Genomic DNA, 27,049 nt, shown 5'->3' with positions numbered 1-27,049 from the left:
TTAATTATGTATATTTGAGTTCCTTTATAGTTCAGATGAACGGAAGTAACATTTTAATGGCCCTCATGTACACATATTTGTATTAACATAATCCTTGGCTCCTGGTACTGTCATCACTGGTCAATGCATGGTTTGTTTTTAATTTACTCATTCATTTATTCTATTTTTTCCTAATATACTGAATACCTATAAAACCATCCAACATGCAGATAGAACATTGATAATAACTTAATCTTTACAATCTTTCCTCACAAAGAAGTGCTTCTTCTTTATAGTGTTCAAATGTACAAGAATCCAAATGCATAAATAGCATTCCTATAGCTCTCTTGAATTAGATGTGGAATGTGTGTGTGTAGTTAGAAGATGTCTGAAAAGTAGAGGATCACCCACCACTCCATCTCTACCACACTTGGAAGATTGACTTCAGTGATTAGGGTCAAAGAAAGAAATCGTTTTCAAAATGGAAGCTGAGCAGGGGACCAAAAGCTTTGAAGGAATAAAGAACATAGATATGATACAGTCTTGAAAGAAAAGATAGCATGTGTTTTGTCAGCAAAAATAGTCAACATCTAAGGCCGTATCTGGTTACCTGTTGGCTTGCTAGGCATATACATTAGGTGAGGTTGGGACATCAAGTGGGGACATTGGTTTAGGGACTAAATACATCAGACTGATCCGTAAAGCCAATATGTAAGGATGTAAGGCCAATATCCTTAGGGAGCTCTATCTGGCCTTGGGAGTTAGACAATAGAAGAAAGTAAACTAACAGAAAAGGAAGAGCCACTGAGAGTAGGAATAGCATGACACAAGAAATCTGGGAGCCTGAAGATCTTCCCTAGATAGCTGACTGCTTCTCCAAAATAATGTAGGAGAGGAGAGGGGTAAACAGCAGAAAGCAGATTATGATGTTCAGGCAAAGAACATAACAAGGAGACTGACAGATAGAAATCCTCTGACTCCATCTGGTCTCATATAGGACTAAAACTTTCTAAAATTGTCAAATGAATAGGAACAAATATCATACGCCTTTTCGGGAAAGAACACTGGTTGGCCATCTTCATGCAACACCTGTTGAGTGTTCCTTCACTCAACAAACATTGAAAATCTGCCCGAGAGTAGGCTAAATCTCAGATACATGGTGAGATCAGGGCAGGCTTTGCTTTTTGTGGAACACTCGTAGAAATGAGAAGGTGAAGTGTGAATAGCTGGAAGGTATTTAGTATGGCTAGAACCAGAGAGTAATGGGGCTATACGATGAACCGGGACACATCAGGTAGATGCAAATATTGGAAGGCATCATAAGCCATTTTAAGGATTTTGGTTGGAGCATATCTTAGTCAATATGAGGTCACTGGAGAATTTTTATTTGAGTTTATTAAAAATTTTTCAAATACATGCACAAGGTAAAAAATTAAATAGTACAGAAGGACTTGAAATGAAAAACACAGTTTCCCACCCCACCCCCTTTAACCCTAGACCCATTCCCTAGAGGCAATGCATTTAACAGTTTCTATTTTTAGATCTTCTGTTGACTAACTTGCTAACATTAAATAATATGTCTGAACAATAATTTTTGACTTATTAACTTTAGACAATCTTTAATAATTCCCCATTATAAAAGATAAGGATTTAACTTACACTATCCCCACCTTTCCTTTGCCTATCCTTTCCCAAATTTTTGATAGATATGCCATTTTTAAGACTTCTATTGATTTAATTTATAACTTTGGACAGTATCCTATCCTTCAGTTCTTGTTCCATTAACTGCAAACTTTATCTTCTCATTCCCATCGTGAATATCTAAGTAGCCCCACTCTTCCTGCTACATCTCTTCCCCCAACCAATTCTCAACCTCTTTCTGCTCTCTTGTTTCTTAACTTGTCAGGATTAATTATTTTCAGTTTCAGTTCTGAATAAAACAGTAAGCCTTTCATGTTTTGTCTCTAGGCTGGTCAGAACACTGAATACCAACAAACAGCATCCACATTACTTTGGCTAAGTAAATCCTGTTTACTGAGAGCTGAGTAGAAGCTAGGCCATTTTCTCCCATACATATCCAGTGTTCATGAAGCCTGTGCCACTTCTAAGGAGAGGTACCTACCGCCAATGTCCATTGAGTCACTTCTTACATCCCATGAGTTTTTGTTGTTGTTTCACAATTGGACCTGAATGTCTTGATATATTTCTGTTTTCTTTTTGCTGACTAAAGAATGTGTGTCCTCCATATATTCAAACACCCCAGCTTCTCAATGAAATTATCTATGGAACAGATTGCATACTTTCCCCAAAGAGCCTGAGACTGTGTACTCTTATCTGAAATGGGTCTGGTAGAGTGACACATCCTGGGTGGGATCCACTGTTTCCTGGATTCTATTTTTTTCCTCTTCCCCAATTTTCCTCCTCATTTTGCTGGAGAACTTCCTCGAGGTACTTTCTCAGAAAGGGTGCAAAGTAGGTAGACTTTCTGAAAACTTGCATGTCAGAAAATGTCTTTATTTTGACACTACTCTTGACAGTTTGGCTTGCTATGTTATTCTGAGTACGAAGATTTTCCAAAGTGAAGAAATTGTCCCACTGGCTTCTAGCATTCAGTGTTGCTAATGAAGAATCTGCTGCCAGTCTATTTCTTACTCCTGTTTTAGTTGAGCTAATTATGATGAATTGACTTTATTTTCTCTTTGGGCACTTATAGTATCTTTCCTCTATCCTTAATCCAAAATTTCACAAGATTGTGTCTAGATATAGGTTGTACTGGGAGCCCCTCAATCTGGAGACTTGGTTCTTTATGTTCTTCATTTTTTGTCCTTTTTACTTCTTCACCTGTATTTTTTTATGTTCTCTTTTCCAGAAAGTCCTAATGCTTAGATATTGATTGTCTAGATCTTTTCCTTTTTTTTTTTCCCGTTATTTCTTTTTGTTCTATATCTAAGGAGTTTCCCTCAACTTTATTTTCCAGCCTGTCTGCTGAACATTTTGGGCAGTTTAATTTCACTTTTAAGGGCTCTTTTTATTCTCAGTTTTTCCTTTCTTTGTAGCATTCTGTACTCATCTTACAAATACACCTCAAATCTCTCTGAAGATACAGATCTTAAAGTTATTCTTTCCATGTTCACTTTGTTTCCTCTAGAGTTTGTTGTATTTTTCAAGTCTCCTAATTCTAGCTGGTTATTTTCTTACATGCTCCTCCCCTGGTGCTCCCCCTCCACCCCCCGATGCCCAAAGACTGGGGATTCCTAGCTGACTGTTTGCATTTAAGAATCAATGTAACCGTTAACTTTTATAGGAATTGGTGTGGTTGTCCTCTGCCAGCGTATGGTTGGTTCTGATTCTCCAATAAGCCTCTTCTAGGACTAGATGCACTTGGGTTACTTGAGGAGGAGTTTCAACAGTCAGAGAACTACCTGGTAAGCTACGGGGTCACTTATTTCCACAAAAAGAGAAATTTTATTCTGGGGCACCAACTCCCACCTCTCCCCAGGCAGTTTATTCCATTTCTATACAAACAACAAGAACAATCAATTCTTAATGGATACCAATTATAGACTGCCTGTATTCTATGCACAATGGTTGGGGCAGAATAGGATAGGGTTCAATTTTACAACTGGTATAACTCTTTACAGATTTTTCAGGTGCTCATGTTTCTTTGGGATTATGTTGTTCAGATCAGCTTCTATTCTGTCTCAAAGATACCTTCACTCTTTCATTCATTCTCGTGCTTCATCCACTTTCTCTCTTCCAGACATGTGTTGAGATCTTCTTCAGTGAAAATCAAATCTGTTCATTTTTCTTTGCTGAGATGTGTCAATTCTCTTTTGCATTTCTTGACTTCAATTTCAGTGGGGCCTGGGGAGGGAGGGGAGGTAAACTTATATGCTCAGTTCATCATCTTATATTCAAAGTCCCACTGGAAGCTTTCAGACAGGGGAGTGACATGAATAGCTTCCTATTTTAAGAAGGTCCCCGGGGCTATAATGCTAAAAATGAACTAAAGAGGGCCAGGATGGATACAAATATTATTGCAAAGGACCAAGAATCTGATTTCCTTGCTGAGAACATGCAATGTCTGGGACTTTTGGGAGTCAGGCACTTTACCAAAATAACCCACCATTCAAAACCCAGTACACTACTAGAATGCTTTCATGGTGCCCTAGAGATGATAAATGAAACCTGAATAGACTGGAATCTAAAAGACCTGGATGATGCTAAAGGGCTCACTGTCTTTGGGATGTACCTTAGGAGCCTACCTCACGTTCTTCCTTTGAACTGGATTTGGGAGAAACAAAGGGACTTTCTGTTCTGATAAAATTGGATGAGGGGTGAGTACAAGCAGGCAAAGAGCTGGCAAGTAGGGACATAGAGGTCCTTCTGTTTGCTGGCTGGCTTCTTCATTTTCTTATTTATTTGAGTATTCAAAGCACTGTAGTTACTAACACCCATTCTGTAATCAGAGTGCCTGGGTTCAAATCCCAGGTCTACCATTTATTAGTAGTAGAACAGGGTAGACTTAGGCAGTTTACTTGATCCCCATAAAATTCAGTTCACTTATTCCTAAAATGGGAATGATAAATTTCCATCTCATAAGATTATTGTGAAGATTAAATTAAACAATCTATATAAAAGAACAAGTATAGTATTTGGCACATGCTATCTAATTGATAGAATTCTATCTAATTGATAGAATTTTTTCAAATGTTGAATGCATATCCAATATCATCTATATTTAAAGCATCTAGATGATACACATTCATGAAATAAGGGAAAAGAATTCTAGGATTAAGAAATGACAAAATAAAGGAATCCACAGAAAAACACTCTCTAGGTCAAATCTTGTTGTCTCTGCATCCAGCCAATTCTTAATAAGGCAAACAGGATAGTGTATTAAAACAACTAAATAAATAGAAGTGGTCTAAAAGGAAACTGGCTGGATGTACGCATTATTCCCAGAACCTCAACTCTAGTTAAAATTACACAGAAATGGGAGGTTTTGAGTAAGATTAGAAGAAAAGTTATGAAAACCTTTGCATTGTAATTAAATAAAATTTTTTGTCAGTCGTATCCAGTTATCTGGTTCTGAAGTCAAGATTTCTCTGTGTGTGTGGACTTTACCTGCCAAACTGGTAAGGAACTCTGGGCAGTGATAGGGATCTGTGTCACTACAGAAACATAAACACCATCTCTAAGCCGGATGCCCACTGTTAGCTAAAGACAAAACGCCCTCATGGGTTTGTTCTGATTTTTCAAGTGACTTACACTCTTGATTTAATCAAAGAAGGAATTTTACCTGAAAGATGGAACTGAATAAAGAGCCCAAACCCCAGGTAGCTGTTAAGAACCCCCACTATGAATTTAGAGCCCACGGATTCTGTAGCCCCTGTAGCTCATAAGGCAGTGGACCCCAGTCCTTTGAGAGGCTGGTGTCTGAAGTGTAGGATGGGACGGGGTGGGTCACACCACCTCTGTAAATGCCGTCTACAGGGTAGTCTAGCTCTGAAATGATCAATACATATTCATTAGAAATAACGGCAGCTGGCATTTTCTCAATACCTTCCAACTGCCAGGCACTGTTCTAATTCCTTTTAGAGGGACTAGAATTTAATCCTCACAATCGTTCTATGAAATAGATACCATTTTATAAGGAGTTTGCCCAGAGTCATATGACTAACAGGTGAAAGAACCAGGCCTTGGATGCAGGGAGTCTGCTGTGAGAGATGACAGTCTTAACCTCCAGGCTACGGCAAGAGAAGGGGAGTACTCAGCTCACTACTCTGTGGACCAGTGGAACGTGGAAGAATCGCTTAGATGTGCAAGCGCTGCATTCGCTAACCTCTTCAGAGCTATCCGTTTGAGTCTTCACGACATCCCTGTGAGGCAGGGATTTCTGTCCTCATCTCACACACAAAGAAATGTGAGCAGAGATACAGTGACTTTCCCAAGAGCTAACACTAGCTACGGGCTCTTTCTACTACACCAGATTGCTTTTCAAGCTCTTTGAAAACCACCTAAGACAGAATATCAGGGAACTGTCTGGTTATCCTGGTAAATTTGTGTTTCAGTGGATTCTGTGCTCAGGTTTTTGGAACAACCGGTGAAAAACAAAAGCCCAGAGAGTCCTCAAGATGTCAGGGTGAGAACGACCCCCAAGGGCCACGGCCCATAATGGTGAACCGAAGGCCGGCATAGAAGCACATGCCAAAGCTCTCAGAACCAGGCCAGCATAAGGCCAGGAGGGAATCTGATAGCTGAGAGCAGAGGGACGAGACCCCTAAACAGAAGGCCCTGCTCCTAAGAAATCCTGATTCCCCTTTTTGCTGTTTTCTTAACCCACTTTCTAGAGATGGAACTACTAGGTATTAAGATACGGGGGCAATGAGGCAAGAGCACAAGGCTAGAACCCTAAGAGACAGAGGTCGAGGAGTGAATCCCCATCTCTGCCTACCTCCCCAAACCTCTCTACCTGCCACCTCGCTGGGCACTCCTTACATCTGTGTGAGGAGGTATAATTTCATAATATTTTCCTTCCATTCAGGCAGATAGGCCAGGCTGGTAGCCACTTCCTTCTGGATAGGCCAGGCCCAGGCCTCAAAGAACGGAGCCAGATTCTTCTGCACTTGGTGGGAGAACATCTTCACCCACAGATTCATTTTGTCAACATTGTCTGTGGGCAAGTTGGTCTGGTTCCTATACTCAGTGAAGAGACGGATGAACGGCTCCCAACCAAAGGCCTCCTGTAGCTGGGAGAGAAAGCGGCAGCAGGAGGAGACATTTAATCACAGAAAGGAGATCCAACAAATGCTATAATAAATTTATGTAATGAATTTAACCCCTAAAACATTAGTTTCATTTCTGTCACTGGCCCTCTCTCCCGTTCTAGCTGCTGGCCTCATGGGCTACTCTGTCTTCTCTTGACAAGGGCCTGTGAGCTATTGCGGTGCTCAGTGCAGAGCAGACACTCGATAACGGATGACTGTGGTAATCACGGTCATGAATATTATCAGTATTTCCTACCAATGTCATTCATGTAGCTCTCTCCATCGTGAAGGTGTCAACAGGCTATCACACAAGGATTTAAAGCCAGCTGATGTGAAAAAATCCTTGTATTTTTCACAGCTGCAAAGCTGAGCCCCAATAACTGGGGAATTCCTCCCCTAACCCTGACATAACCTGCATCGGTCAGGTCTGTGGCAATCTGCAAGGCTACTAACATGGCCTTTAGGAATAAAAGTGAGTCCGGTAGAAACAGAAGATGGAAGGTGGTTGGAATGAAGTTAAGTAAGGCATAATTTTAGGAAAAGGCAGCTGTCCCGAGGCCACGGGAAATAGCCCGTGTGAGGCCGGGTTATGGTGCTTTAAGGTTAGGACGGACATTGGCAGTTCTCTGAGACAACCTCAGCTGGATTTCACAGGTGAACAACCTTTGTCCCTGGAGTGAAATGGCCCCAGCGATGAGGTTAGAGCCTCTGGGCAGTTTTGCTATTGCTCTTGGGGCAGTGAGTACCACAGAGAGGAATTCGGGCAGGTGGAAGAACCTAGCTGGAGACTGAGTTCCAGAATCCTAGGAGGTAAGACTGCATGGTGGCCTGGGAGCTGCTCTAGGGACTCAGGGGAGGGAACTGGGGTGCTGGACAGTTGTTCAAAGGCAGAGGCAACCTCGTGTGCAGACCAGTGAGGCATCTTGGATTGCCTCTGAGGGAAAAACTGAGGCAGTTTCTAAGGAAAACCATGAGTCCCATCCCATAACGTGTGTGGGGGGCGGGGGGCAGGGTGTTTGGTGTTAAGGTAGCTATGTCATGACATGGTTTGGCTTCTGTCTCAGGCACGTCTGGGTTTAAAGCCAGCCATGGTGACTGTAGAGTACTGCCTTCGCCTCTGCCTTGGTGCTTTCTATCTACTCTCCTGAGTCTTCTCAAAATCATGGTGTGAGGGTGCGGCTGAGGCAATTAAGTTCACTTTGGAGTCACTAGAGTGTCCCCTAACGAGGTTGCGCTGGCGGTCCCCGCAGTGGGGGTTCCCCTCCCCCTCCCTTCTTGCCCAGTACCTGTAGATATGTTTCTAGGGCAGTCCATGCATTCCAGTTTTTCACATTGGGACCCTTGCCCAGGTAGATTCGGACTCTCTTCTCCCGAACTGGAGGCCACAGAGCAATGTTGGCACGGCCTCGAGGGATGCCCAAGACCGTTTCATGCACGTAAACACACCACAGATTGCAGGTGGCCTCGGTGGTGTGCGGGGGGAACTCCCACTCCTGCCGCTGCTGGTTACGGCCAAGCTCGTGGACGGGGCCCCACAGCCCCTTGGTTCTGATGAGCTTCTCATTGATGAGCTCCTGCACAGATTCCAGATGGCACATGATGGGGTACCCTGCATGCATCCAGCCTGGGAACACAGGAGGGAGGAAGAGGGGTTAGAACGCTCCCCACCCATCTTTACCAGGACTTCCAGAACCCCGTAACGCTCAGAAGGGCAATCCACATGAGACCCACGAGGCTCTCCCCCATCTTCTTTCTGTAACTGCGCCTCCACCCTCACTCTGACCCGACAGTAATGGGACTAACGCACGTGACAAATAGCCCTTCATGTTACTCTTCAGCTTTTCACTTTTGTGAGACTGCCCTGTCGTGTGAACCTGTCTCATTATACTCTTTTCTCAAAATGGAGAACTCTTGGATGGTGGTTCCCCTTCTCATTATTTAGATACGGTGTTGCCCACATTGACACTACTTTATAGTGATCTCTATAAGGTAAGAAAATAAATTTCCATCATTCTTTCATTTCCACACACCCCCTGACTTGTTAGGCTCTTGACCCACTGGCAGAGATCTCTTCATTCAGTGTCTTCTCAACATTGTTAAATTCTTTCTCCCAACAACTGTGACCTGGGGGGATACCCCACACCACTTTTAACTTTCTCCCTGAAGCCCCCAATGGGACCCCTGTGAAAGCCTAGCACTTGGTTCCTGCACTGTTCTGGCTGTTGGAAGACAATTCTGGACATGCTGACTTAAACTGTTCATAATTTCACATACAGTTCCACAGCCTACTTTTCTCGAGTCCCATAATCCCATCGTATTTCCTTATGCCATCAAAATATCACTTTAGAAGTTTTCCTCAGTGTCCGTTGATATATTACTTAACCATTCCATACTACTGGACACTTAGGTAGTTTCCAATTTTTTGTTGGGGGATATGGCTGAGTCTATTTTTTTAAAATACATATTTCCCCCCTTTCGTTTAAATAGCAAGACTTATATCTTCTAGTCTCTAGAAAAACGTTTTTACCATGCTGGCTGCCCACTGCATGGCTGTGGAAAAAAAGGAAGGCCGTCAGGGCAGCATGCACAGAGCACCTACCAACTGAGATCTGCACGTCAGCCACGATCCTCTGAGGCAGGCGCAGAGGGAAGGGCTCGGCCCCCAGCCGCGCCACAGCCTGCATCACCTCGTCCCAGAGGCGAAGCAGCGGCTCGGGGTTCTCCAGCGTGCGGAGATTGGCGGTTGGCACTGTCAGGATGATGTTGTCCGTAGCCAGCTCTCCCCAGGGACCTGGATTCTCCTGGATGCGCCTCTTCCACTCCTCCTGGGAGGTCTCCCCTGGGAAGAGAGTCCATGGGGCTTGAAACTCACTTTCCTAAATCCCTTATGTTGAAACATTCCACTTGAACCCCAGGAGGAGAACACCGAGGTCATGAGTGACCATATCCCCCCCTTTATCCTTCTTCTAGGAAGTCTCCAAGGATGTGGTTTGGTCTACATCTCTTTAGCCCAGTGCTGAATCGAAGGAAACTTAGCTTCCTTCCCTCTACCAACCCAGAGTTTCTCTCTTCCTATACCAAACAGTCCAGATGATCTCCTGACCCAGTTCTCACACTCCCCTGGGGTTCACCCCATGGCTCCCACTCACCCAGCTTGTAGTACGGGGCATGCACGGCCCCCTTCACAGTGATGGGCACAGAGCCCAGTTTGCTGCTCTGAGGCACGATGATATAGAGCAGGCCGCCCCAGAGGCAGGTGATTGACTTGGTGGGTTTGTCCAAGCAGCACCGGTTAATCACGAGCGGGCCTCGGAACAGCTTGCTGGCTCTGGTCAGGTCATCCGTGTGGCAGCCGATCTGTATCTGGAGCAGAGAGATCCCCCCGCCCCCCCAGTCACCTTGGGGTGTGTGCAGGTGGAAAGGGAGGGCTCCCAGGAGCTAGGGACAGGAAAGGTCACTGAGTCTTGACCATGCAAGCCCACGCCATTCCATCATCCCTCGGGGCTATGTGGACCGAATCGTGTGTAAATGTCCTCCCAGGGGAGTCAGCTTCACACAGGGTCACGTTGAGAAGCTGAAGTGATGCGCACCAGGTGTAGCCCATAGGCTAATGCTGAGGAGGGCTGACTCCCACAAAGGGCCCCTGGGTGTCTCTGGAACCCACAGAATCCTGGGTTGCCTATATCATGGTGGTGACTCTGGCCTTGGAAATGGGGCAGAGGGGACCTTGCTGACTTTGGCCTTTTGCTGACTGGAGAGGAGGCCCAGGGGGAGGCAGTGGGACCGGCTCATGAACTGGAAGGTGGATTCAGTCCCTCCTGTTCTCCAGGGGTCCCCTACTGGGCAGATGGAGCGGCTCCTGTACTGGGTGGAGTCCTGGGATCGTTCTCCCAGGTTTATGCTAAATAAGTTCCAGAACAAGGGCACAGAACAGGCCCTACCTGTCACAACGACTCTTCAGGGGGACAGAGCAGAATGGCTACTTAATTTTCAAACAGAGAGTGTGTGTGTGAAAGTGACAGAGCCGGAGGGGGACCAAGGAGAGCAAGGAACAGTCTTCGGTGTCACAGGACAGAGGCATTAAGACCTTGCGCTCCAGTGGGATATTGGATGGGCACAGAAAGGGAATGGAGATTGAACACTTCTGCATGCCAGGGCGCCCTCCATTTGGTGCCTTTTGTTTTTTTAGTTTTAAGAAAAATTTTTATTATTATTTTTTTAAAGTAGACTCCACACCCAACATGGGCTTGAACTCACGACCCTGAGATTAAGAGTCGCATGCTCTACCAAACTGAGCCAGCCAGGCGCCCGTGTTTGGTGCCTTTCTTACTCCCCACTCTAGGACCGAAGCGAAAAGCAGAAAACTTAAGAGCCAGGAGCTGGGTAGGTTTGAGTCCTGGGCTCTGAAATGTATCAGATCTAGGGGCTGATTGATCGGAGTATGGTGGACACACAACGTTACATTAGTTTCAGGTGTACTAGATCGGTATTTTCAATCCACTTGCATCTGCAGCTCTGTTGCTTCATCCTTAAAATGGGGTGAAAGTACATGCCCCACGTTGCCAGTAGGGTTTTTTATGAGGATCAAATAAGATGGCGACCGTGATAGCAAGAACATTTGGGTTCTGTGCCACGAGGAGATGGGGTACGGCCTTACCTTCAGATCAGCGGAGGCAGCAGCTTCAGGCAGTGAGACCTCGATAATCTGCCTCCCGGGAATGTAGAGCCCAGTGCTCACCCAGCAGTACCGGGTGCCTGCCAAAGCACAGAAGGGCGGGCTTTATCCCTCCTCCCCAACGCCATCTCCGTGCGGCGTATCCATAGCCCCTTCGGGAGCTGGGCACACCTCTCTCCCTTCATGCTGCCCTGACTCAACCCTTGCAAACGTTACCCAAACCCCTCATGCTCATCTCCTTGCAAGGGCACGGCCAAGGGTGGAGACGGCCTTCTGAAGCCCTCCACCCTGTTCCTGCAGCCCCCACGGTGAGTGCTGCGCCCCTGTTCCGTACCTGGATTGTTGCAGTTGACCTCAACGGTGATGGGAGACTCCGAGGGCCGCAGATAGGGGCTGCTGTACATGTCTTCGATTTCCGGCACTAACAGAGAGAGGTCACTTCCAGAGTGGGCCAGACCCGTGGCCAGGGAAAGCATAGCACCCCTGCAGCAGTCATTGATAACGGGGTTCTCTCGGGTTGCGACGGGGAGCCGGTACCGACTGAGTAACTTCCTCAGGAGCCGATGCACAGACATGTAGGCAGGAATCTCCTCTGCGGGGATCTGGAGGAAAGCTGCCCCATCCGGCCCCAGCTTGGCCAACCAGCCCTTTTCCACGTTCCCTCTCTTCCTGCCCATTATGACCTGGAATTCGGCCAGAGTGGAGCGGAAGTGATAGGTCCTTATCCCTGCTTTAGGCGTACGGAAGGGCCCTGGATTGAGGCTTTGGCTTGTGATGCTGATGCCAAAGGGGTTGAGGAGGAGGTTTCCTGGGAACCGAGCCAAAGGGGACACTCCAGGGTTCTTGAAGGCCCACCACCAGGCTTGGGCTCCAACAAATAGTCCCCCGCCCTCGGCTACAAACTCCTGCAGCTCTTTGACCCCCACATCACTCACGGGTTCAAAGCAGTAGACACTGGCATCACTGGTCAGGTGGGGCTCAATGCTGGTGTCTATGCCTCCCACCGCAAGCAGGCCACTCAGTGTCCTCAGTTCCGTCTGCACCACGATCTTGCCTCGGCGGCCCCCGTCCAACCAACGCACGGCATTGAGCAGAAAGGGGCCCAGTTTGCCCACAGTGAATAATACCTTGTGGCCAGTCACGACCACCCGGCCCCGGCCATAGCGGGCAGCCGCTATGACACAGCCATGGTAGGAATCTAACCCCAGGGGAAAGGCTAGAGCCCCGTGCACGAGCAGCTGAGATGGGAAGCAATCCGAGTTGCTGATGTCCAGCTCTGAAATCCCGTGCAGGAGCTCCTCTCTGTCCTCGGAGAGATCATCTTCACAGCTGCAAAAGACACAGGTGTTCTCTATTAAAGGAGTGGCCACAGAAAGCTCAAAACAGCACCCTCCATACAGCAAGAGTCAGCTTGACTAATATGATTGTGTTTAGCTCTCGCAGAAGAGCCGGGAGAACAAAGTAGACATATCTGACCTCACTGGGTGGGCAGGCTGGTCCGAGGGAAGACAGAGGGACATTCATTCTGGTCTGCTCATTCTTGGAATGCAAAGTCTCCAAAGGAAATCTCAAAGGAAGCCCTGTGTGTTTACCCAATACCATGTCTTAACTATTCTAGATTTAAGTGTTTATTTCAGCCTTTTGGGCATTATATAGATAACTGAATGGGCAATCATGTTTTCATTCTTATAAAGAGTCTTATTTATAAATTTCATGCTGCCAATTTTCAAGTAAAGTCAAGGGAGGACTGGGCTGGTGGCACCACTGAAGAATCACTATTATCTCAAAAGGTGGGGCAGGGGAGCTGGCCAGCTTCAACTCTAGTAGAGACCCTCTTGTTACCTGAACCCAAAAGGATTGACTGTCTACGTCCAACACTCCACCCATTTCTTGCTGGCTTCCAGGAGGCACATATCCATGCTATAAGGTGTTTCTCAGCACCATCTGGACATGTCTGTGGGCATCAAACCCCTGTAAGACCTCAGGACACCCATATCCTCCAAATGGGAGATGTGGCCCTGGGTACCTAGGGGGATCATTAGCAGGGGGAGGTAGAGTGACCTCTAGAAGCTGGAGATCCCAGAGCTGGTAATGCCACCTTTGTTAAGTAAAGATTGGCGACTATATGGTCAGAAGGCAATGCACGCACACACTGAAAAACTGGGAGTCAGGTAGACAGCGTGTCTGTGTTGTGCTCTCTGCAGCTGCAAGAACTCCAGTTAACTGATGGGAGACTGTGGTGCTCTTCGTAGGTACGATCCTTTTCTGAAGACAAAGGTTATCACCTTACTAGTGACTCTCCAGCTCCTCGAAGAACTAACCACGGAAATCATTCAACTAGCTCTTCTTGCTCTGATTCCAAGTTTACCAAACCACCTTGTGATGATAATCTTGCTTCCGATGATCATCTGCCTACACAAAGAAGTCAGGGGCCAGGCCAGGCAGAATGTTCTAGTTCCGTGACATATCTATTTCTCAAGCAATATCTTGCACAGTCTATCTTTAATTTGGTGATTCTAAAATTAAAAATATTAATTGTTACAAGTTTTTATTACTTTATACCTGTATACAAAATTAAATGGAAAATATATTTTAATTCTCATAATAAGGAGTTCTGTTTATAAATTTCACGCAATTAATTGTTTGACAAGTGAAGTCAGTGAAAAGGTAAGCTACTGTGTTTAGATTAATACACTGGCATCAAGGTTTATACACTAGCCTATTATGATAAGATGGGCGATACTGAATGTGCGAACTTGAGGCCCAGACACTGAATCACTAGCATATCGTCTAGACAATGACCCTAGGTGAGGTCCTGCTAATGCTTAGCCGAGACATCTGTTATTTCTAAGAGCTATGACTTATGAACAGGAGGAGATAAATTTTTGTTTCATAAACTGAAAAAATAATATGAACTGGATTTTTATTTTTCTTTCCCATTCTCTTCTGAAATGAAACAAAAGTTTTAAAATCAGAATAAATCCATGATTGCACTGGGTTTTGAAAAGAGCACAATCAGTAAACTGGGCTAGTGAGAAATTTATCGAAAATATAAATCAAATGGAATCAGACTGGTCAGAAACCCATGAGCACAGAAGAATCTGTAACTGCATATATGTGAAAGAAAAAGATCAAGAAAAAAGAATAGGATTATCATTTGTCCTGAGAAAATACACTTCAGTAACCGATAATGATCAATATAGAATTTCAATGCCATTTAACATTTAAATAAACAAGAATTGCCAAATATTTGAAAGAGAAGCACCAAACTAACCAGAGAAAACCAACACCCAAGGAAGTAACAGTGATAAATGGAGAAGAAAGTCCTAAATAAATATTGTATATCATTGGAGAGTTTTGAGATTACATATTATCTCTCTCTTCAAAAGGAAAAAAAAAAACAAATTCCTGCTATAAATAGTTACTCTTTAGAATAACAATATAATTGCCAAGCAGATCATTTCAATTTAATACATGGACAGAAAGCAAATCTTGATGGAGATAAACACTATGAATAAGTCAATGGGAAAACTGAGTCAAGTGATAATTCCAGAGAGCAGTGTTAAAAGGCAAAAAGATAAACATTAGCAGACAAAAGTTAAGAGAGAAGGAAGGACAAAGGAGATCTAGCAAGTAGGAGTTAAAAAAGGAAAGAAGAAAGAGAAAAAAGCAGCAACAAACCTACAATTACATTCAACTTCCTTGGACTGAAAAACAGATTTTCGTTCTTAAAGTGATAGGACTCCCTGAAGGCAAAGCAGGGAAAATGAGATGAAGTGCAGGATCTAGCTGATGACTAATACGCTAATGAACTTCAAACATAAAGAAAAAGCCTTGAAGGCCCCCCGGAAAGAAAACAAAGCAAAAGAGAACAATTTACCCACAAAGACACAAGTGTCCTAAAAACAAAGGATATGAGAGCAGTGAAGACACTGTATGACAATTAGCCACCTAAGATTCTGTGTTGGAACAAGGAAATACTGAATGCAATCAAGGGCTTAGAAAATGCACCACTCATGAAAGTTTTCCCAAAAAGTTACTTGAGGTTTCCCTGTAGGTCTAGAGAAAGGAAAATAAATACAGCAGAGGAACAAATTGGCGTCATGAAGCAGTGGCGGGCAAGGATACCAGTATCATTTATAGCTAATGCTGAGAAACTGCTGATAAAGGTCGAGTGACACTTGCACCAGTTGCTGAGAAATAATTCCAAGCTAGCAGAGCCATGATATTAACACAGAGGAACGAAACTCGGGCAAAACCAAACTGGAACCAAAATACCAGATGATTTCAACAAAACATGGAAGGTAGGGGGTGAGCATGGAAAGTGCAAGAAAGAGACAAATGAAGTTCTTAATTTGAATTGGAGATGGAGATTATAAAAACTAGTTATTCTCAACTCAGATCTAAAACTATAAGCTTATTAAAAAAATAAAAAAAATAAATAAAGGCATCACAATAAATATGGCTATTAGTGTATAATAAAGGTGGCATCTTACTGTGAATAGACAGATACTTTCACAACTGTTGTTGGGATGACTGGATAGGGATTTCAAAAAAGATAAACTGGATACCTGACATCATGTAACACACCAGACAAGATTCCAAATGCATCAGGAGGTAAATTTTGAAAAGGAAACCACACAAATACTAGAAGAAACCAAGAGTGAAATTTCATAATCCGGGTTTGAGGAAAGGCTTTCTAACTATGACTCCAATCAGATGTAATAATAGAAAAGATTGATAAAATTAGCTACATAAACATTTTTGATTGGCAAAAATACTAAGCACATTCAAAAGGCAAACACATTATAAATCACAGGTAAAAGATGAAATTTCTAATCAGCGAAGAACTCTTAAAGTGGGAATACCAAAAACACATCAGAAAATGGGCAGAACATGTGAAAAGACAGTTGGCAACCACAAAAAACCACAAATGACTCTTGCACACACTGTTTTACTTAGAGAAAAAATAATGCAAATTACAACTACATTGGAATACCATTTCCCAGTTATCAGACTAACAAAAATTCAGAAGTCTGATAACTGTTCCGTTGGAACTGTGTGGGGAAGTCGGCATTCTCTTTCCATTGCTGGTGAGAAGGCTAAATGGTACAACCCACTATGGAGATGAATTTGACAATTTCTAACAAAAGTATACATATATTTATTCTTTGACCTAGCAATTCTACTCTAGAAAATTAGCCAAAAGGCACAACTCCAATAAAATGAAAACATGCAACACAGAGTTACCCATTGCAACTTTATGATAGCAAAAAAATGGAATGCAACATGAATGCCCATACATCTGAGATTGGTTGAATAAACTATGGTATACTTGCAGAGAGGAACAGAATGCCACCATGGGAAAAAAAAATAACAGAGGGTTCTAAATATTGTCAAAGAATAATTATAAAGATATATTAATTGAAAAAAGCAGGATGCGAAAGAGTTTTCATAGTATGCTACCTTTAATTTGTAAAATACTGGGAATGATATGTATCCACACACATACACTGTTGCAAAAAGAAACACAGAAGAAATAATCAATAAACTAATTAAATTGGTTATTATACAGGGGTGGGAACAGATTACACACAGAGGGAAAGGGAATGAGAGGGTTTTTTTTTTTCCTGGATTTAAACATGTTTTCAATTAAAAAATTAGGCTTTATTCTTTTAGAGCACTTTTTTTTTTTTTAAACTAGTCTTCATGCTCCTTATGGGGTGCAGACTTATGACCCTGAGATCAAGAGTTGCATGCTGTACTGACTGAACCAGCCAGGGGCCCCTAGAGCACTTTTACATTCACAGCAAAATTGAGGGGGAAGGTACACAGATTTCCCAAATACCTTCCGCCCCCACACATCCATAGCCTCTCTTGTTACCAACATCCCCACCAGACTGGTACATCTGTTACACTCAAAACTACAAGAAAACATTATCGCCTCAAGTCCATGGTTTACATTAGGGTTCACTCCTGTTGTACATCCTGTGGGTCTGGACAAAGGTATAATGACATGCATCCATAATAATGGTATCACACAGTATTTTCACTGCCCTAAAAATACTTTGTGTTCTGCCTATTCATCCTCTCATCCCACCCCTAGCAACCACTGATCTTTTTACTGTCTCTGTACTTTTGCCTTTTCCAGATGTCATTTAGTTGGAATCATACATTAATCATGCATTTAAGGTTCCTCCATGTCTGTTCATGGCTCATTAGCTCATTTCTTTTTAGCACTGAATAATAGTCCATTGTCTGAACGTACCACAATTTACTTACCTGTTCACCTCCTGAAGGACATCTTGCTTGCTTCCATGTTTTTGCAATTATGAACAAAGCTGCTACAAATATCTGTCTGCAGGTTTTTGTGTGGATGTAACTCCTTTGCATAAATAGCAGGGAGTGTGATTGCTGGATCCTGTAGTAAGAGCAGTTTAGTTTTGTAAGAGACTGTAAGAGACTGCTAAACTGTCTTCCAAAGTGGCTGTACCATTTTTGCATTCCCATCAGCAATGAATAAAGAGTTCCTGATGCTGAGGATGTGCCTCATCAGCATTTGGTGGTGTCTGTTTTGGATTTTCAGTTTAGTGACATCTCATTGTTTTACTTTGCATGTCCCTGATGACACATGGTGTGAAGTGTCTTTTCATATGATTATCTGACATTTGCACATCTTGTTGGTAAGATGTCTATTAAGGTGTTTGGACCATTTTTTTTAAATTGGATTGTTTTCTTATTGTTATTTTAAGGGGACTTCTTTGTATATTTTGGATAATAATCTTCTATCAGATGTGTCTTTTGCAAATATTTCCTCCCAGTCTGTGGCTTGCCTTCTTATCCTCTTGACTTTGTCTTTTGCAGAGCAGAAGTTTTTAATTTTAATGGAGCCCAGCCTATCGATTATCTCTTCCATGGATCTTTGGTATTATTTCTAAAAAGACATAGCCATATTCAAGGTTATCAAGGCTTATTTCCTGTTATCTACTGGGAGTTTTATAGTTCTGTTTTACATTTAGATCTGCGATCTGTTTTGAGTTATTTTATGAAAGCTATAAGGTCTGTGCCTAGATTCACTTTTTGGCTTGTGGATGTCCAGTTCCATCATCATTTTTGAAGACTTTCTTTACTCCATTGTATGGCCTTTCCTCCTTTGTCAAAGATCAGATGACCATATTTATGTGGGTTGATTTCTGGGCTCTCTATTCTGTTCAACTGGTCTGTTCTTTCACAAATACCGCTCTTGATTACTATAGCTGTATAGTGAGTCTTAGATAATGTCAGTCCTCCAACTTTGTTCTCCTTTAATATTGCGTTCAACACGCCAATTTTGAAAAATCAACTTCCCACTGACATGTGGTAAAATTCATTTAAAGTGTATATCTTGATGAGATTTTGTTACATTTATATGCTTGTATAATCACAATAAAAATATATAACATTTTCGGGGCGCCTGGGTGGCACAGCGGTTAAAGCGTCTGCCTTCGGCTCAGGGCATGATCCCGGCGTTATGGGATCGAGCCCCACGTCAGGCTCCTCCTCTGTGAGCCTGCTTCTTCCTCTCCCACTCCCCCTGCTTGTGTTCCCTCTCTCGCTGGCTGTCTCTATCTCTGTCAAATAAATAAATAAAATCTTTAAAAATATATATATAACATTTTCATCACCTACAGAAATATACCTTTGCCCCATTTCAGTCAATCCAGTCTCCAGGCAACCACCGACGTGCTTGCTTTCAGCATAGATGAGATCTGCCTTTTCTAAAGCTTCATATACATGGAATCACAAAGTACATACTCTCGTGTTTGGCTTCTTCTACTCAGAATACATTTTTGAGAGCCATCCATGTTATTGAGCCTATCAGTAATCCATTCCTTTTTATTGCTGAGTAGTATGCCACTGGGTAGATATCCCACATTTTGTTCATCCATTCATCTGTTAATGAACATTTGGGGCTTGCTGCCATGAACACTCACACACAAAATTATTGTGTGGACATGTTTTCCTTTATTCTGGGTAAATACTTAGGAATGAGATGGCTGAGCAGTATAGTGAAAGTAGGTTTCAATTTATAAGAAATTGCTAAACTGTTTTCCAATGTAGTCATATCATTGTACATTCCCAACAGTAATGTAGGAGAGTTCCAGTTGCTCCACATTCTTGCCAACACTTTGTGAGCCTTTTTAGGAACAGTTCTAGTGGAGGGTATGTGGTATCTAATTGTGATTTTAATTTGCATTTCTCTGATGACTAACGATGTTGAGAATCTTTTCATGGGCTTATTGGCCTTTCATCTTTTATCTTCTATGAAGTATGTTAAAATATTTTTTCCTTTTATTTTGTTTTATTTTTTACTGGGTTGTTTATCTCATTGAGATGTAAGAGTTCTCTGTGTATGCTGAATGCAAGTCCATTGTCAGATGTAAGTACTGCAAATAATTTTTCCAGTCTGTAGCTTGCCTTTTTGTTTTTTTTAATACTGTCTATTGAACTGCAGAAGTTATTAAAATTTTTTTTGATGAAGCTCAGTTTATCAATCTTTTCCTCTTATGGCTCATGTACTTTTTGTGTCCTATCTAAGCCATCTCTGCCTATGCTAAGGTCACAGATAATCTTCCTGTGCATTCATTTAGAAGTCTTTAACAAACAAACAAAAAATATAGAAGATTTTGAATTTTAGCCTCTGCATTTAGGTCCAGATTTTTTAAATTATTTGTTTACTGTGGAGTGGGATAAGTGTCAGGATTCACTTTTTTCCCTAAGGGTGTCCATGTATTCCAGAATCAGATGTTGAAAAGTTTCTCTTTTCCTCATTGAATTACCTTGGCACCTTTGCCAAAAAAATAACTGAGCATGGATCTATGAGTCTATTTCTGAACTTTGTAGTCTGTTTCATTGATCTGTATGCCTATCCTGCCAAAACCACAGTATTTTGATTACTTTAGCTTTCTAATAAGTATTGAAATTAGGTTGTTAGTTCCTTTCATTTGCATTAATTTTAAAGTCCACTTGAACTTTGGTTGGGATTGCATTGAATCTATACGTCATTTGGGGGAAAACTGACATCTTAAAAATACTGAGTGTTCTGATTCATCAATGTGGTGTATTTCTCCATTTCTTTAGGTCTTAATTTCTGTCAGTGATATTTTATAGTTTTCAGGGTATAGGTCTTGTAATATATTTTATTAACTTTATTCATTAGTATTTCACAATTTTGTGTTCTGTTTTAACTGATAATTGTATTTTTAATTTCAATTACCAATTTTTGGCTGCTAATATATAAAAATGTAATTGACTGGAGCACCTGAGTGGCTCAGTCAGTTAAGCGTCTGCCTTTGGCTCAGGTCATGATCACTGGGTCCTGAAATCAAGCCCTGCATTGGGCTCCCTGCTCAGCGGGGAGCCTGCTTCTCCCTCTCCTGCTCCCCCTGCTTGTGCACATGCTCTCTCTCTGTCAAAAAAATAAATAAAATATTTTAAAAATGTAATTGATTTTTGTATATTGACCTTGTATCCTGCAACCTCGCTAAATTCATTATAGCAGTTTTTTTTTTTGTAATTTTAAAGAATTTTTTACATAGATGATCATGTTTTCTGCAAATAAACATAGGTTTACTTCTTAATTTTTCATATCTGTGCCATTTTTTGCTTGCCTTATCGCACTGCCTGGGACCGTCAGTACAATGTTGAATAACAGCAGTGAGTGCAGGTATCCTTCCTTGTCTTGTTTTCAGTCTTAGGGTATTTCACCATTAAGCACATTCTTAGCCATAGCTTTTTCAAAGATAGCTAATTATATGGTAGAAGTTCCTTTTTATTTCTAAATAAGATATTATCATGATTTGGTATTGAATTCTCTCAAATGCTTGTGTGTGTGTGTGTGTGTGTGTGTGTGTGTGTGTGTGTGTAATAAATTATATGGTTTTCTCATTCATTCTGTTAATTTGGTGAATTACTTCCGCGTTAGAATGTTTAAACAGCCATGCATTTCTAGGATAAGCTATACTTGGTCATGATGTAGTATCCTTTCTATATATCACTTTTATTCTTTTTACAATATTTTATTGAGAATTTTTGCATCTTTGTTCATGAGGGATATTGTTCTGTAGTTTTTTTGTAGTGTCTTTCTCTGGCTTTGGTATCAGAGAAATACTGGTTTAATAAATCAAGTTGCAAAAATTTTCCTCCTCTCCTATTTTCTTTAAGGGTTTATGTAGGGTTAGTATTATTTTTTCTTTGAGTGTTAGATATAATTCATCAGTGAAGCTATCTGGATCTTAAGTTTTCCTTATTGGGATTTTTTTTTTGCATTGTTGATTTTAAATAAAATTTTTATTTTAAAATAAAAAAACCATAAAAATTGCAAATGTAGTACCAAGTTCTATAAGTCCCTCGCCCAGTTTTCCTAATGTTAACATGTTAACAATCATGGTACATTTGCCAAAACTAAGAAGTTAAAACTGGTAAAATGCTATTAACTCCAGACTTTATACAAATTTCATCAGTTTTCCCACCATTTTCTAGGATCCAATCCAGGAAACCACATTGTATTTAGTGTTGGGATGTTTTAAATTACAATTCCAACTCATTTAACACATATTTTCTGTTTCTTCTTGTGTCAATTTTAGTAGTTTGTCTCTCTCTGGAAATTTGTCCGTTTCATTTAAGTTGTCAAATTCATTGGCATACAGTTGTAATATTCCCTTATTATCCTTTTAATATCTGTAGGATCTGTATTAATCATCCATATTCCATACCTAGAATTTATCATTTGTATTATCACTCTTGTTTTTATGATCAATATATAGAGAGATTTACCACTTTAATTGATTTTTTTTTCAACTAAGCAGCTTTTGATTTTATTGATTTTCCCTATTGTTTTTCTTTTTCTGTTTCCTGTTTCATTGAATTCAGCTCTCACCTTTATTATCTTCTTATTCTTTCCACATATTTTGGGTAAGGTTTTCATTTTTTGTTTAGCTTCCTGATGTGGAAAACTTAGGTCACTGAATTTAAACTTTAATCTTTTCTAATAAAAGCACTTAAAGGCATACCTTTCTCTCTAAGTACTACTTTAATTGCATTACACAAATTTTGACATGTGTTTTCATTTTTATTCAGGTCAAAATATTTTCTAATTTTTTTTGTAATTTCTTTTTTGACTTATAGGGTATTTATGTATTTTTTTAACTTACAAATACTTAGAGATTCCAGATATGTTTATGCTACTGATTTCTAGTGTAATACCACTGTGATCAGAACATACTATATATGATTTCAATCCTTTTAATCTTGTTGAGACATTTTATGGCTCAGCATATGGTCTATCTTCATGAATGTTTCATGTACACTTAAAAAGAATGTGTACTCTGCTATTGTAACCATGCTAATAGTTTACACATTCAAAAAATAAAGTTAAATAGACAATATGGGCAAAAATCCACATTAAATGAAAGTAGGACCAAATGATAAAAAAACACCAAACAATCCAAGTACCTTTTGAACATAGTACTCAGACTACGTTCAGTGCAGTATATTCTGAGGACAAAACTAAATACAAATAAATCTTTAAAACTTATTATTTGTGCTGTTGGTAATAGTATGGGGACAGTAATCATGAAATTATTTTGTGTGCAGTGTAGGACTGAGCAAATGAGTGAATACTAAAGTAGTGGAAACCAGTATTCTCATTATGGGAGATGGAAGATACAAATCAGGAATGAGGGAAGAAGAAGAAAGCCTGTGGTTTTGGGGTAAACTGGGGGTATCAGTCTGAACTTATTAAAAGATAAATATTTGCTGGCTGTCTTCTGAGGAGCCCAGGAATGATGACAGTCCAATAGCAATGAGCACACTGAGGTGATCCTGGTTTCTAAATACCATTCACCACTAAAAGGAGCTAGGACTCCTGGAAGAAATGGCCAGATCCAGGTTTTGGACTAGAAAAGAACAAGATAAACTTGCAACATCTTATTGTACCAGACATTGAGTAAACACTGAAAAATGATGGGTCATGTCAAATGATTTAGCAGTCAGCTTAACAGGGCTTCCACTTGCCAAATTTGAGACAATATGACCTTCAAAAAACACTGACTATAAATAAATTATAACACATTTGATTTTTTTTTAAAGGGTCCATGACATGAGTACAGAGTGATACTAAAACAAAAATTTAAAACCACCACAAAATCAACAACAAATGTTGTGGGGGGTGGGGAAGGAAAGCTCTTCTTGAAAGAAGGATCTCAGCCAATTCTGGGAGAAACCTACAAGCAGAGCTGCACTTAGGTAGAATGTCAGGTGGCTGTAGGTGCATGGAAGAGAGGCATCCATATCAGAATGGGAGCGGCTGGAGGAGGTGACATGTCACATGAATCTTTTAAGAAAGGAGCAGGAGCTACCCAAGTGCAATAGAAGTAACCACTTTCGTAAATATCGACTCAGGCACAGATCATCAACAAATGGTAAAACCAGTGGGTGGAAGGTTGTTGGTGAACAGGACATTAATACTCTCAAATTATCACACCATAGATTAAACTAGTTAAAAAAGGGTGAAAGGCACTGTTACAATAGGAAAATCTGGCTAACTCCAATTTAACTAAATGGGCCAACTCTATCATCACCAGTAACAGTAGAACTGATGACACATGCCTCCTGATTTGATATATTGTAATGAGCACAATTTCACCTATATAGTTTTCTTGCCAAAAATGTTTGGACTGAATACAATCATGAAAAAACAATTAGACAAATCCAAACTGAGGGGCATTCCATAAAACAACTGGGCCAGATGCTTCAAAAACACTAATGTCCTGAAAAACAAGAAAAAATGGCAAATGTTTTGGTGGGATCCTTCCTATATTTAAAAAAAAATCTAAAAAAGACATTGTTGGGACAATTGCAGACATCTGAACATAGACATTAAATAATAGTGTTGTATCAATGGCACATTTTTTGAGATCATTGTATTATGGTTATATTGGAAAATACCCTTGTCTTTAGGAGATGCATGCTGAAGTATTTAGATGTGAAGTGTTACTTTGTCTATCGCTTACTCTCAAATGGTTAGCAAAATAATTATTCCTGTATGTTTATATAGTATATGTGACAAAATCTAAGCACTGATGTATGTAGGTGAAGGGGGTGGTAATCTTTACATTATTCTTGCAATGCTCCCATAAGTGTGAAAAATTTTAAATAAAGATCTGGGGGGAAAAATGAAAGAGGACTACAGGAAGAATAGAAAAATCGTGTGTAATTTCTAAACAGTGAAAAAAGATAAATAACTCAACCAATGGAGCAAAAGGCGTAAAGGGAAAAATTTTAAAAGAAGCAACAAGAAAGTATAACAGAAAATGTTGAGCAAGATGATAGCAACTGGAGCATCAATTTTCTCGATTATATAAATGGACGATTTCCCTTGTAAACAATGGCAGAGGCTCTCTGATTGGTTAAAAAATCAGATTTATACTAAGGGACAAATCTTTTGAAAAAGATACAGAAAGAGTGAAAGGATCAACAAAGAAACAAAACAACAAAAAAATAGGAATAGCAATTACCAGATTAGACAAAATAGAGTTCAAGGTGAAAAATACTAGTTGCAGGAAAGAAGGATACGTTTAGACTGACAAAACATACACACCAAGAAAAAGTTCATGAGTTTTTAGGATACCAAAATATAGCTTTGATATTTGGAAAGTAAAAGCCAAATTCAATTCTAAAATCACAGTGGGAGTGCGGAACAATTGTTTCAGAAATCTCTTTTAGATCAAATATATAAAAATTAAGTAATTTATGGAAAATATGAATAATCCAGTTGATCTAAGCAGTAAGTTTAGACATAGGTACATAATAGAGAATTTACAAATGCTCTTAAAAAAAAAACAATACTGTTATTGATATTTTGCCAGGTCAGAAAAAATAATGCTATTGAAAATACGTGGTAACAGTATTGTGGTTATATTTAGAGATCTACCTTATCTTTTAGAGATACACTATTTTATGGATGGAATGATACAGTCTCAGGGACTTGCTCAAAACAAACCGGAAGAGGGAGGGAAGGGTAGGTGATGAGTTGAGACCAGTTAGCATGAGTTGATAATTGTGGCACCTGGGTAACGGGTACATGTTTGTTCACTGTTCTAATTTCTATTTCTGTATATGTTTGAAGATTTCCAAAATAAGTTTCTAAAAGGAAACTGACAAGTGTTAAAATGAATAGGTATACATCTAGCCTGTGTGGGTTTTAGTGACAGGATATTCATTATTTATAGGAGGAAAATTAGAAAATTATTATGTACTAATAGGTGAATGGTTAAGTAACTTAAGTAACTGTGAAATGCTATATAGCTGTTTTGAAGGATGATGTACATTTATTAGGTGCACATGGAAAAATGTTCAAGATACATTAAGTGAAAAATCAAGTTGCAGATCTGTTTCTCCTTCTCCTTTCCCAGTTCTCCCCCCCCCACCCCGTACACACACACACACACACACACACACAGAAGAGTAAAAGATAGAGTGCAAACACTGGGGAAAAGAACAAATTAGCAGGGACAGAGAGGGAGGTGGAAATGAAGATCTTTTACTTTTTCCTTTGCGTATTTCTGGATTATTTCAGTTATTTTTCAACAAGCATGAATTTTGAAACTAAAGAAAGGAAAATGTTCATAAAAAGGGAAAGAGATCTGAATTGTGATTTAGCAATTACTCTTCTAAAGTGCCCTGTCTTCCCACTTGGATTCATTCTCTACAACTTCTTGTTTATTTTTTGAGAACCAGTTGATGCAATTTTAGTCTACAGAACTAAGCATGCAGTGAGAAGGGTGAAGTAGGAGTTAGGTCATTATATTTACCCCCACCATGCCTGGTCATGATCCTGACATAAAATTCTGTAGTTAGCATTCTGAAAATTCCTAACATGTAACAAGCAGTGACCTCCATCGATTTGTGGATCCTTGTTATAAATAAGCTTATTAATTAATGTTTTCCAAACCGCTTGGGAAGTCATATTCATGATTATCTTCCATAAACTGACAGTTTCCTTGCTTCATTTGCAAGTAGATTTACTTAATTTCAAGTAGATTACTCAATTTTCAAAATTCTGAAATTTTAATGATCTGTAATTCTAAGACTTTATTGTGTGTAATATCCTTTCATGATCTTTCAAGATGAAGGGAATATAAATTGTTATCAATGTGTGATGTTTGTCAATTCAGGTTTCACAGGGGTGTTTTCAAGCCAAGGAATTTGGAGCATGCAGGCATTTCAGGGCATGACCATTTGTACAACATTCTTTTCTATGCATCTCTGATGACTTTGAGTATATATAGAGATCACTGTAGACAGAAAACCACAGTTTCAATGGTGTATAGCCAAAAGAAGGACAAGGATGTTCTATGCCAGTGCTTTCCATTTAGAGGGAAAAAGAGGTGGAAGGATATGCCAAGGTCACGCTGCATTTACTGGCAGTAAGATCCTGGGTTTCCAGGTTCCAGTGAAACTCAATATCACAGCCCTCTTCCTACAACAGTTGTTCGGTTTTTGTAATTCCTTCCAGGTCTGGTTACTGGAGATGTTTATGTGCTTTTAATTCTCAGGTCTTCGGAAATCATTTTCTTGACATAAG

General features: G+C 40.6%; 1 protein-coding gene across 7 annotated transcripts in view; it reads right to left on the bottom strand.

Annotated features, from left to right (window-relative positions):
* Positions 1–2,883: 2,883 nt before the first annotated feature.
* TCAF1 (TRPM8 channel associated factor 1) overlaps positions 2,884–27,049 on the bottom strand; it is a 49,603-nt gene continuing 25,437 nt past the window's right edge. For 5 of the 7 annotated variants that reach the window (XM_045792423.2, XM_045792424.2, XM_045792421.2 and 2 more), the window contains exons 3-9: positions 11,759–12,753; positions 11,407–11,504; positions 9,899–10,112; positions 9,349–9,588; positions 8,036–8,373; positions 6,481–6,731; positions 2,884–3,843 (exon numbers count right to left, since the gene is read on the bottom strand). In XM_045792423.2, the coding sequence (XP_045648379.1) occupies positions 3,834–3,843; positions 6,481–6,731; positions 8,036–8,373; positions 9,349–9,588; positions 9,899–10,112; positions 11,407–11,504; positions 11,759–12,753 (2,146 nt within the window). In that variant the 3' untranslated portion in view covers positions 2,884–3,833. Of the gene's footprint in view, positions 3,844–6,436; positions 6,732–8,035; positions 8,374–9,348; positions 9,589–9,898; positions 10,113–11,406; positions 11,505–11,758; positions 12,754–27,049 lie in introns of all 7 variants that reach the window. The other 2 variants (XM_087860750.1, XM_087860749.1) reach the window with 2 other exon arrangements.

This window comes from Ursus americanus, chromosome 3 (assembly GCF_024610735.1).
Source record: "Ursus americanus isolate L20-20 chromosome 3, mUrsAme1.1.p, whole genome shotgun sequence".
In the NCBI taxonomy this organism is placed as follows: Eukaryota; Metazoa; Chordata; class Mammalia; order Carnivora; family Ursidae; genus Ursus; species Ursus americanus.
The sequence above is the reverse complement of the archived record's forward strand: the minus strand, read 5'-3'. Positions and strand labels throughout refer to the sequence as shown.